The sequence below is a fragment of the Colossoma macropomum genome, unplaced genomic scaffold (genome assembly GCF_904425465.1).
Source record: "Colossoma macropomum unplaced genomic scaffold, Colossoma_macropomum, whole genome shotgun sequence".
NCBI lineage: Eukaryota > Metazoa > Chordata > Actinopteri > Characiformes > Serrasalmidae > Colossoma > Colossoma macropomum.
The window spans coordinates 2,239,006-2,252,339 of record NW_023495267.1 but is presented as its reverse complement, the minus strand read 5'-3'; the positions used below and the strand labels follow the sequence as shown (position 1 = coordinate 2,252,339).

The window sequence follows — 13,334 nt, the reverse complement described above, 5'->3', positions numbered from 1 at the left end:
CTGCACACACTCCCACATAAACATCTGGAATTGTACAGAATCAGGTAAAGAGTCAAGCTTACATTATGAAACAACTAGATAATGTCACCTTATCAAACCCTTTACAACATGGTAAATGGCTGCAAGGATTCTCCAAGAGGAGAACTTTGCACTGACTCTTTAAATGCTTCCCTCTGAACATGTTATTGCACCAGTAAGTACTTCCTTTCTTGTTTTTATAAGTTACAGTATACAGTGTATTTCTGCATTCTTTTATTATTTATATGTAGTTGTCTCACCCCAAATATCAAATAAGCCCACAAACCAATTCAAAGGCTATTTGCTGCAACCTAAACCTAAATTAGAAATCTAACGAATGTGAAAAATAATCACGGTAATGTAATAATCGAGACAGGCCTTGCAATGGTCAATGTCATTTGTTACGCTTCCAGCTCTGGTCTCAATAGAAGGTCATGCTACAGTCACAATAGTTTTGTTCAGAATATCATGAAAATATTTAGTTGTGAACTCAGTATCATAAATCTAATTGTGAGCTGAATGTATCATTACACCCCTATATACCTATATAAAAAAATCAGAAAATCGCTTTGAAAGAAAACAAAATTAAACATTTTTAAAACATTTGTCCACAGAAAAAATTCCTGTTTTCATAAGATAAAATAAACTAATTAAAATATTAAATTAAAATTAAAGAAAGCTTTTCTTAATGAACATTTCACTTTTGCTCTGTCAGGGAATGGACAATGACTCTGGTGGACCTGTCACTCTGAGCTCTTTGTTTATTGTTGCTAAGAACTGAATTTTGTTGGTAGGTTAATTTGAAATGATTTGTTCAGCAGTGGCAACGTTTCCACTTTTGACCAGAGCCACAGACTCTGAACAGATGAGACAAGCCATGTTGTCACTTCGCTACTCAGACTAGGAATAGTAAATAAAATGAAAATCTACAAAAATATGTGAAGTTATTTTTTTCTGATCTGATATCCAGCCCTGCTGTCTCTGTTCTGATGTGCTTCCTGTGCTGTCATCATTTACATAAAAGCATTTGATTGGATAAACTGCAGCACAGGGCTGCTACAGAAGTCGTTCTGTTATGTGACTGAAATAGGATTTTTTTTTCTACATTTTCTGTAGAATTATTGTCAAGTTCTTGGTACAGTCTACTGAAATAATTTGCTGGGTCAACATCTAGACCACAGTCTACCAGCTGACGACCGCTGTTATACAAGCAACAAGCTGATTATAAAAATGCAGAGGTTAACTTCTGAAAAATGCAGAGGTTAACTCAGCTAGTTTGCAATGTCATCCATGTAGCTACTGAATAATAAGCCTTAATACATCATAAGCCTGGGATTTTAAGGGGTTAAAGAAAATATATGTAGGGCTGTAGCTGAAAGGCTTGACAATGATGGTGAGTTCTTCAGTACAACCTCAGAGGGCAAACAAAGGGAAGTAGCCGCACTGTTTAGCTGTTGCTGTCGGAGAGAGCCTTTGCTCTGTCCACAACCATGTTAGGGCTGGCAGCAGGAGAAGCCACACCAGGAGCATGGGGTGACAGGTGAGGGCAACACTATCAGCACATTTGGTTGTTTACGTTCCACTTTGCTGACTGATAGAGGTGTGACGAACATGCCGTTGAAAGATAAAGGAATGCCTAACAGCAGCTGGGAAGTAAGAGTAGATAAGGCACAGTGGGATAAACCGTTGGGGTCAGAGTTGTCTGAAAGTTCAACCATCATGAACAACTGACCAATCATTTTTACAGATTATTACCTTTGAGAGTTGTTTGGTTTTATATTAGCAAATATTCACTACTTAAATATGAATGAATATGAAGAAATTATCAGTTATCCCAAATGACCATACAACAATAGTGGCATTCAGTGATTATTTCCAGGAAAAGCTCTGAAGTCAGTGTGATAGACAAACAGTGGTTTGAAAAATACAGCCTAGCACTGGTCAGGAAGTCCTCCTCAAGATCCTAATAATGCAAACAAAGGTGATGAGGGAAATCAAAGGCTTCCATACAGAAAGCGGCTATGCACTTCTGCAGCTAAATCAAGTTCCTACTGAGTTATGGGAAAAGACCTGTCACTTTTGAGACGACACAGGAAGTTCACAGGACGGCAGGGAAATGGAACACATCAGAGTCATAAAGCTCTCGTTCTAAGAGTACACACGCTTAAGTACGCTAGAAATAAAGCCTCGTGTCCACTTCCCCTGGAAAGACATATTCCCTGAGGACATATAAAGATGGAAAAATATTTATGCTGTGTTAATACAACAACAACAAAGAGAACATTTTGTGCTCTTACAAGCTACATCTGAGTAACTGGGAGTGTTTGTATGTATTTATATTAAATGCTTTTTTGGGTCATTTTCTCTACAGTGCTGTGCAAAAATCAGAGACCACTCTCCACCCTTTGTTCATTTTCTTTTCCAGTCAAAACAGCCATTAAGTACAATTAATTTTTCAGAAGATATTTCAGGAGGTCAGATAGAAGAAAACCTACTTGCATAAGTCGAGAGTTAAACAAGATGTAAAATAATATAGAAAAAATAGGACCATGTAAGACCTGGTAGACAACCAAAAGTGTCATGATCAGGTGAAGGGTAGGGGACAACCTAACACATTTTGGTTTTTGCTAAATACTTATAAAATATTTAAGTTGTAATAATAATGTTTTTATGCAAGCAACACAAACATCTCTGCTACAAACAAACACCTAACCTTTGTTTCTACCTACCCTTCATGTACTGAGTTCTACTGAAAATGACTGGAAGCCCAATGTTACAGTTTAGCCCATGGGTGGGATTAATTGTAACATACAGAGGGTTAGTTGTGACTGATGAAGTCTGATGAATTTGTGCAAACAATGTTAATTCAATATAATTCTATGTTATAAGAAATAAACATATTTTCCACCCATAATGCATCATATATTATCTAAGACAGGCAGCTTAAATGATAGATACACATCAACATGCATCAAATTATATATGAAAACTGACATGAAACTGTGTCAAATAATACATTTATTTTTTTGTCCAGTTTAGAACAGCAAATGAAAAACACCACACCTCCGTAAAATATGGAACATTGTTTCTGAATAGCTACAGCTTTACCAGCTGTTAATATCAATTTCATTGATATACTTATTTAAAACAAAATACCAACATCTGAAAGATACTAATAAAGTAGAGGAAAATGAATGTTTTCAGATGTTTCTGTTTTTCATTTTAAAATAGATGTAAACATATGAAACAAAAAGATAAAATTTACTTTATTTGTATTTGTTTACTAAAGGTGGCTTAGTTGTAACACTGTGTAACAACTAACCCCGCAGTACGGAGGCTGTACTTAAGCCTAACTAGCGCTTGCTGTAAGCTTGTCTCATGCATCATGCCATGGTGGTAATGTGGGCAGAAGCACACGCTGCTTAACCTTGTATATCAACATAAAAAGTCTGTGTTAAAATGTGCCCCATCTTAGGTTGTTCCCTGTGCTCCCCTACTTATAGGGGAAATACAAGCTGTGTATCTGAAAGGATGTGAAGCTGTTCAAGAAGCCATTACTAAGAAAAGAAAATTGGCAAGTGAAACAAAGAAACTGCTGGTGTTCTCAGAACAATGGACTGACCACCCCAGAGTCCAGACCTCAATATCACTGAATGTGTTTGGAATTGCTTGGATCGTGAGAAGCAGGAAATGCAACCAACTTCTAAGACTAAATTGTCTTAGTGTGGAAAAGTATCCCTGCAGATTCCTCTGAAAAACTGAAAAGAATGAAAGTGGTAATAAAGGAAAAGTGTGGCCACACTAAATACTAAAAAATGTGATATTTAGCTGTTGAGGCTTCTGTGTAACTGTCTGTAAGAAATATGCCTCCTCTCTTTTTTCATGACATTAAAGGACAAATAAACTGTACTTAACGGCCGTTTTGACTGGATATTAAATAAATCAAGTGCGGTCTCTGACAGTTACACAGTACTCTATGTCTAAAACGACATCCTAAACTGACCAGTAAACTCATTTTAGATGCACATTTTCTCTTCAGCCATGGACCATTCTTGGAATCGATGTATATCAATGTAAGGGTCAACCAGGTCCTGTATCGACCTATCAATAAAGGTCTTCCTTTATTGCCATCAGATCCACTGCCCAAAGCACAGGAAATACAAACAAACAAAGCCATATCCACCTCGCTGCATTCTGGGCAGAGCTGGTATGTAATCACCAAGTAATGGGTAATTGGGTTAGCATGTGTGACTGTGTGTGTGTGTGTGTGTGTGTTTGTTTATGTTGGGTGTGTAGGGGGTGCGGTTCCCACACGTGAAGACTCCACATGATCTCAACCTCCAGATACATCTATGCACGTGCAAACTGAATTAGGCCCAGGGAGGACTGACTCACCGGCCCATAATAAGTGATGCTGTCCAGCACTTTCCGCCTAGCTGTGGCCAGAGACTCCAGCAGCACAATGGCGCCGTCCTTTGCCAGGTCTATGCTGGCATGGGAAGCGTTCTTTGCACCAGCCACCACTGACACATAGGCTTTCTGAAGCTGCTTCCCCAAGTCTCCATCTCTCTGAAACAGAGAGGATTCGGCAAATTCCATTACATCTAATACAAATGGAAAAAAATGTCTAGTCTATGAGAATTTTAAGTACACATAAAGTAAATATGACAAGTCAATCCAATCCCAAATATGCACAGAATAGACAAATCAAAATGAAAAGTATGGCACACTGCTGATCCACACTGACCAACAATGCTGAGGCTGGTATCATGTTTTGGGGAGGCAGCTTCAGAAAAGAGCAGCTTCTATCAGCGACCAAACACATTATTGGTAGCCTTTCACTCAGCAAACTTGCTGAATGTCACCTTTTGTTAATGAATCACTATATACATGCAAAAGTTTGAACACTCCGGGTGAAACTATGTGTTTTGTTGATTTTTAAGAGAAAAATAAGTTTACATATCCTCTACAGAGAACAAACATAAATATGGCATTTTCTGCTAATTTTACTGCAGAATTTCTATTTACTTACTGATTTTAACATACTGGAAAAATAAATAGAACATAATTGTGACACTTCTAATATTTGTGAAGTTTGAATAGACAAAATGCACCCAAAATATATAAAAAAGACAATTACTACATAAGTACAATTATTTTGTAATGAAGCATTTCCAAAAATAAAAATTTCAAGTAACAAGAGATAAAAAAACTAATAACTGGTCAAAATAAATGAATAAAATAACTAACAAACTAATAAAATAAGTCACTCACATTGCTCATGAGAGAGCTATGGATAAACCAACAAGCAACAAACTAACAAAAGAAAATGAGAAAGAGGTCAAGAAGCTGCGATCAGAGGAATAAGAACCAGTGACAGTATATGATATATACACTCATTGGTCTGAACGTGCGGCCTCTGTTGCTAGTACTGGACATCAGTGATGAAATTATTGATATTGCATTCAAGTTGTTATTTTAATGTAATTAATGTTTCATGAGTAACACCACTGACAATCCTTTTGTGAGACCTGAAGCTGTCAGTATTTTAGCCAAATTTATTCGAAATCTAAAAAGACAGATGACATTTTATTTCACCAGTGACAAAAAATCTTGGGATAAGTTTTATTGTCAAAATAAAAGGTAACAGTTTTTTGGATAGCCCAGTGTAAATGCTTTGTAGATGCTTGTCTTGCATTTACCTTACATTCTACTAATTAAATTATCTAGTATATCCATTGTCTATGATCTATTATCTATTATATACATATCTATTATCCATTTTATCTGATCCAACTGATCAGATATCCAAAAAAATAAATATTGTGGCATATTGTGTATCGTAAATATTTCTTAAAGTATGACAATATTATATTTTTGCCATATCGGCCACCTCTAGTCCCTCGAGCCAATTACAATGACTCAACAGAATCAAAGAGACACTGGCCAAGAGTTGACCCTGACTCCCAGATGGGTTGGAGTCGAAGAATTGATTCTTTTTCAGTCATCTCCCCATCAGTATCTTACATTTTTACAACTACTTCACAGCTACAGGGCAGAATGTGAGATCTTTCCTTCTCCGCCCAGTTAAGTCAGCTCATTGAAGGATCTTGAGTGGCATGTAACATCCACACGCAAAAAGGACAGTCAGCTCCATATTAGTCCACATCCTTAAAGATCTGGCGTCCGGCCAAGACTGTTAGCTGAACACGTTGCATAATACCACTTAAAATCTTCTCGTCTAAACCATTTCTTTCCACATTAGTGTTCAGGATGGGCTGTCTGAGGGAACGTGTGATGAATGCTAAGAATGTCTTTAATAAAATCTTTCAGCAAATTTTCTCTAAAATGAGCTCCTGGGTTGAGCAGGGGAATCTTAAAAGGCATCTTACAGTAGTGGGGAAGACAAACATACACCTGGCAACAGAAACCAAACAGGAGCCGACGGTCTTCAAATCCACTGCCTGTCCCAATATTTGCTTTAAATTAGAGTGAAATTGAGTGGAAAATTATTGCTAATGATAGATCCTGACAAAAACAGTCTGGCATACTAGACTGTATGTTTTGTGTGTTTCTCATAGTTGAAGCAACTTTTTTTTCAGACTAGTTTCGGCATGGTCATTATTTATCTAGCTGTTGATATTGATCACAAATTCCTTTAAGAGAAGGGCTGCTTTGTTGAACTTGAATAGGTTATCATCAAAATAAATTTGGAATTCACTTCCTTTACATATAAATCAGACATGCTCGCTCAGTTTAAAGGGCCCACATTTTTCTTGTATTTTATTTTTTCCCTTGAGGTCTACTTATAACATATGTGTGTTTTTTTTGTATCAAAAATAGTCATAATTATTTTTAGTACAACCTTTTTCCAACCTCTCTTTATTCCTAGAATCAAACAGGCTGTGTTTTGTTACTATGCCTTTAAGACTGATATAAAATAAATGAGCTCCGTAGTGATTGGCTGCCCTGTATTATGTCTCATTCAAAAATGCAGCTTAGCCAATTATTTATTCTTCCTGATGAGAACCAAGCACTATTACATCAGTACTAAGTGCTGCAGGACAGAATTCTGACCCCACATTTCCAGCAGAAAACGAGCAACTTCAACATAACTGGAATACTCAAAAATATGTCACATTTTTAAATTTTACCTGTCGACTTCCCACCATGTCCGCTTGTAAAGAGTAGCGATGATCCTCAATGATTATTTTTCCCATTCAATGTTTAGCAAAATGCAATTCATCTGACAGATAACCCGGGGGAACGTGACTAGCATAGACTTAGTAGCTTTAATCAATGAGCATACAAATCCTGTTGTCACATAATCTAAACACATGGATGTGGACTTGTGCATCATTGCGATAAAATGTCTCATATAAGCCTACAAAGTGATCTGAGTCTTCATCTCAGGCAGGTCTACGTTATGAAAGAAATGTAAAGAAAATGACAAATCAATTTTATGCCTAAGGTTTTTTTTGGCTTAGTCATAAACATTGCTTATTGATTTTTTTAACTGAAAAGCACTTTGAGCTCATATTCATTATTTAATTTCAACTCCAATATGCTGTGGTAGACAGCTATAGGGTGTCCAAATATTTATGGACCTGAAGGTATATCAGCCTTAAAGCTACACTGACAAAACAGCCTGTCTAATTCTAAGGGATAAAGAGAGGTTGGACTGTTTCTGGTACATAAAACCACACAGACAGTGAGGACCTCAGCGAGGAATATTAAATACAAGAAAAATGTAGGATATGGGCCCTTCAACATGACACTGATTTAACTAATGATTTAATATTTGTTGTTACATTTGTTTCCTTTTTCCTTTGCTAAATCTTTACTTTTCATGGTACCTGTTTTTCTTTCTTTATCATGCTTGTAGAGAAAATACAGAATGTACAAAAAGTCCTTTCTACAGGTCAAAAACATGCCCTAGATATGATTCAATCTCATCCATTTAGGACATCTCCATTGCTATTCATACAAAACTCCCTATTGACCCACTAACATGCTCAAGTGCAATTTTAATGTGTTGTTCTTGTTTTTCAAATAGTACTTACATATAAAGTACATAATAAATGTTTAATGACCCTGCAACCTGGATAGATACACAATAGAGGCCAAATCAATAGGTTTGCTACAGCCACAGTGGGTAATGTCACGGTTAGTGTCTCAGACAGACCCACCGTCCGCTTTGATTATATGCGCAGTACATTTTTTGGACTCGTTCAAGAGCTAAGAAGTGAATCTTTTCCATCTGGACAGTTGACGTCAAACTGGTGGACATGGGCTCAGACCCAAAAGGCATCATTCATTAGACAGCAACTGTGCCCACTCCACAGAACGGACTGCACAGAAAGGATTCATCATTTAAATAGTCAATTTGACCCCTTAAATATCCAGGGCCTACTGGCAAGCCCAAAGTTTTATTCAACACTTCTATAACCTAAGTTATAAGTTTAACCAGTTTTCACTGAAGTCCCTGTAGTTACTGAATAATAAGCGTTAGTATGTAATAAGCCTGGACATTTAAGGGGTTAAATGACCTTATGCAAGGCAGAATTTTTTTCCTTTCCACTGGAAAAGTGGCCACTTTTAAGAAAAGATGATGAAAATTGTCCTAAAATAAAAATGGTATGTTTGATAAAGTTGTTGGATAATAAATTTTGATTAAAAAAGTGTGTCTCTGACTGGCTGTGCAAGGAGTACAGACTATTTTTTTTTTCTTTTGCTGTGTACAGTCAGGCCCTTTTGAGCAAAAAACATAGCCCTATACACCCTATCCACAAGGATGTCAGTAGTCACATCATCAGTAAATACAAGAGAACCAATTCCACTTGCTGCCACACATGCCCACACTCTAACACTACCTCCACCATGCTTGACAGATGAGGCGGTATGCTTTGGATCATCAGCATTTCTTCACTTCTCTATACTCTTCCCATCATTCTAGTATGAGTTGATCTTTGTCTCATCTGTCCATTAGATTTTGTTCCAGAACTGTACAGGCTTTTTTAGATGTTTAACTCTAATTTTATCTACCTGTGTTTGAGGCTTACCACTGTACATCCTGCAATAAACCCTCTGTATTTACTCTGATCATGTTTTCTCTTAATTGTTGACCTTGACATGAATACGCCTAACTCCTGGAGGGTGTTCTTGTTCTGGCCAACTGATGATGATTATTTATTTATTTATTTTTTAAACCAAGTAAAGAATTCTTCACTCATCCACTACAGTAGTTTTCCACAGTCTTCCAGGCCTTTTGATATTTCTGAGCTTGCCAGTGCATTAATTCTCTTTAGTAATGTACTAAATAGTTGATTTGGCCACACCTAATGTTTATGCTATTTCTCTGATGGGTTGTCAGTTCTAGACATTTTATGTGCTACCTTGTAAGTGAAGTAAGGAGAGAATAACACACACCTGGCCAACAGCTGAGTATCCAACTGTGTAATCACTTTGGGGCCCCTAAAAATGGTGGGGCTATGTATGAAAACAGTTATAATTCTCACACCATTTGAAAGTCTGCACTTTGAGCTCAAATTCATTATTCCATTTCAACTCCAATATGCCATGGTAGACAGCTAAAATAAATAACTTTGTTGATATCTACATATCTATTTACCTGACTGTAAATAGAAATGTAACTAACCTCTCCTTTAACCAAAAAATACAAAATTATAAAACTCCCTTTCACTATTGTAAAAAGTACAAAATAAAAATAATGAAATACTAATAGCTACTTATATCACAACTACAGGCTCCTTATGATGATGCAAGTGTGTTGTGACAGTTGCCATTACTGCTTCACACATTTTACAAACAGAACTGACAGTGAGAATATCATGTTTAAAGTATTTTTACAGGTTATTTTGTTAAGAATAGTGTAGTTATGAGTTGTGCACCTGTGCATACTCTGTAAGAAGCTGTATAGCTGAGTGGATAAATCTCCAGCCCTGTTCAGGGAAGCTGAAATACTAGATTTCTGCCAATCTAATAATCACTCTTACGCTACATGCTTGTATTGTAACTTGACCTGTTCTGTCATCGAAGTTAACAATATGTTTATCGCAGAAACTCATGTCGCAATGATAATAAATATATGATCAATTGTCCACTACATAGCATAAACCATCATGTCTGTTTCAGCTGCCCTCATTCTTTAAATGAGTCTCTTGGCACGCAGGGTGTCTATAAAATGTTTATTTCTGATTTTATTTTTAGGTAATATTGCTGTTCAATTGTTTGGTATTTCACAGTTATTTCCATTATTGCCTCTTTATAACTGCTACCAACACATCAGTTTGTCAACTGAATATCAGTTTAAAGGCCTCTCAAGTGAACACCTTCTAAATGAAGCTGAAGAAGTCTGGTGATTCATCCCTATGTGAAAGTATTCAAAGGTTTGAAGGGTAATAAGGGTGATAATGATTATGGTGCAAATAATATTACTCAAATAGTCTACGCTTTCCTGTTCACAATACACACTACATACGTCAACATATTCTCACTATATGTCAACACATTCCCTCTAAAGCTAAACACTGAAGTCAAATTTGTTTACAAAGCTAAACTGAGAAGCTTACCGGAGGGTTCACACTGGGGATGTGTACGGCCAGCTGCTGACCTTGACTCTTGGTTTGCTGGAGCCATGAGGCTGTCTGCCCATAAGCACGTCTCCAGACGGTGCTCGCCAGCGCTCCCAGTCTTCTAAAACCGGGCTTTGTGCCAGCAGTGCCGACATTAGACTTCTGCACCTCCAACGCCGCCTCCTCTGCAAGACAAATCTGTTCTCAGGAGTAATCCATAAGCATTCCATATGACTCTGTACTGTTATGTCAATTTGGAGGCATTTGCTAACCTTAATATATGGAGTAGAACTGAGTAAAGGCTTAGCATTTGGCTTTAATATACTTGATAGATGGCCAAAACTACTAATGTATTAGAGAGCAACCCTTCAGAGAAGACCTAATGATTTCTGTGAAACAAAAAAATACATGTCTGTAATTCTGAATTCATTTTTATTTAATATAACTCTGTAGGAATTATAATTGTAGTATTACTATGCTTTGGTAGGAAACAAAAGAGCTAAGAAAAGCGCAAGAAATTGGGAGTATCTTTGATACTGAAGTTGATTGAGCTCCGTAATCTTTGATTCTGGGTGTCCCCTTCAAAGTAACTTCATTAAAGGTAGATGGTTGTACAATACACTTACCTTTGCAGCACAGAAGAATATTTTACTACAGAGGACTACTGAGAAGATTCCAAATGTGGTTGGCATAAAGATATTAAGAGACTTAATTGAACTTAATTTAAAGGAGTATTTAACTTGTGCACTCCATTCTAACACAGACCACTTCTACAAGGTATGGGAGCCTTATATTAACTCCATCATCATTTTAATAGTGGGGTTTCAGTGATCTCTTGCACTAGATGCATCGGAGACAAGACCCAATGTTTTTTGTTTGTTTGTTTGTTTGCTTTTATGTCGAGCTTGGGCATCTAGAAATTGTTTAAATGTTAAACCATTCTTATGCAATGTAGAGTGTCCAAACACAAAATCCATTAAAAATATTCCTGAAAAAAAATAAATATAGTGTATGTTGGTGTGCACTTCACCGAGACTTTCTTGGTCTTATATTTGATAAAATATGAATAAAACGTAACCCAGAGCAATATTAAAACTTGTTAAAACCATAACCATAAGAGTCCAGAGCTTTAACACTTTTCCCTTGCAGCTCTATGATTTAATGCACTCCCTTAAAATTTTATTTTAGAAGTCATTCACTTCTCCAATGCAATGTGAGTCGCATGATAACTCCTGCAATTCCAGTTCCAAACTGTCTTCACAGTTAGGAATCTCATATTAAATGAATGGTTTTAAGTGGAATGCACCTCTAAAGCCTGTGAAGGCAGAAAAGAGGAAGGGAGGCCTTTCTGCTGCACATCCATGCTCTTTCAAAACCACCCAAAACCCACCCGTCTTCATTAGCCTGTCTCTTTGATGATGGATAAATGTGACGGGTCAGCGAGCAGTAGGAAAACATGAGGTTTTTCATCCTGCTAGGGAGTTTTGGATATCCATCCCATATGGACATATGGATGATGGGATAAAATGGGATGATGAGGACGACGGAGCATTAACTGTACAGCTCCATCCAAATTTGAGTCACGTATGCATCATGCAGGTATTGTGAAATGTATCCTTTTCCTGACCTTATTGTTGGTCTCAGAGGTGGGCAATGTGATGATATTTTATCATTATCGTGATAAAATATGCGTGCAGTTTGTAAAACACTGAATAAAAATCATTGTAGTTGTAGGTTTAGTATTATTATTATTTTTATTAACATTTTTAAAATGTTTCACTACAGATTCTGTTCTATTCTATGCTAATTTTTAAATCTCTGAAAAACCAAACATTGTGATGCATATCGTGTGTCGTGAAAATGTCTTGACATAATCGTGACATAATATGTTTGGCACTCCTAGCTGGTATATTCATAGGTTTAGATTTACAATTGTGATCACTGCTACCAGATGTGAAGTGTTGGTTGGGTGATAATAGATTTCAAAAGAAATAACACCAATATAATAGAGTTATCATTATAGGGAACCATAAAGGCATCTTTCTTAGCAGCATGTATAAGTATAGCAGTTACTGTATGACGCTGCATGACCACCTTTATTGATGTTATTTTCAAACAAAACAGCCTTTATGTAGAAGTTTTTAATTAATTAATTTTTTGCATTAGACTAAAACAACAAAAAACATGTATGTAACTAAAGAAATTGCCTCAGCAAAGTAGAAATGCGGCCTCAACAACTAAATATTTTATCAACATTTCAGTATTTCTCAGTATTTAGCCAATTGTTTGCCTTTATTACTGTTTCCTTTCTTTTCGGGACACTTGCTTTCAGTTTTTAAAAGAAATTTACAGGAATATTTTTTCACACCTTCATAGTTCAGTCTTAGAAGTCAGTTGCATTTTCTGCTTCTCACAATCTAAGCAGTCCCAACTACAAATTTAGACCCAAATTTAGACAAGTGTTGAGTTGTCTTCTCACAGTGGAAGGATGGACAGAAACACCTGTTGATTTTTTTCAGATCTGAAACAAGAGTGGAGCTTGAATTTCTCCTCTCTTTCAAATATTCATGATTTAAGTGTTGTGTTAAGTCATGTTTTCTCTGTATCTTTTGATCATTTTTTTGGATTTTCCTTTTTCCCCATCCTTATGCAAGTGGACTATAAGAACAGCTCCAGAAATTACTCAGAAAAGTACCTGAAAAGTAAATAACCTGTACTTAA

The 13,334-nt window shown here is 36.5% G+C and overlaps 1 protein-coding gene across 4 annotated transcripts in view; it reads right to left on the bottom strand.

The window, feature by feature from the left end:
- The window catches only part of plin1 (perilipin 1), a 36,984-nt gene that overhangs the window by 11,004 nt on the left and 12,646 nt on the right, over positions 1-13,334 (bottom strand). For 3 of the 4 annotated variants that reach the window (XM_036561707.1, XM_036561708.1, XM_036561709.1), the window contains 2 exons: positions 10,611-10,798; positions 4,414-4,587 (listed from right to left, as the gene is read on the bottom strand). In XM_036561707.1, the coding sequence (XP_036417600.1) occupies positions 4,414-4,587; positions 10,611-10,798 (362 nt within the window). The remainder of the gene's footprint in view (positions 1-4,413; positions 4,588-10,610; positions 10,799-13,334) is intronic. The other variant, XM_036561710.1, reaches the window with a different exon arrangement.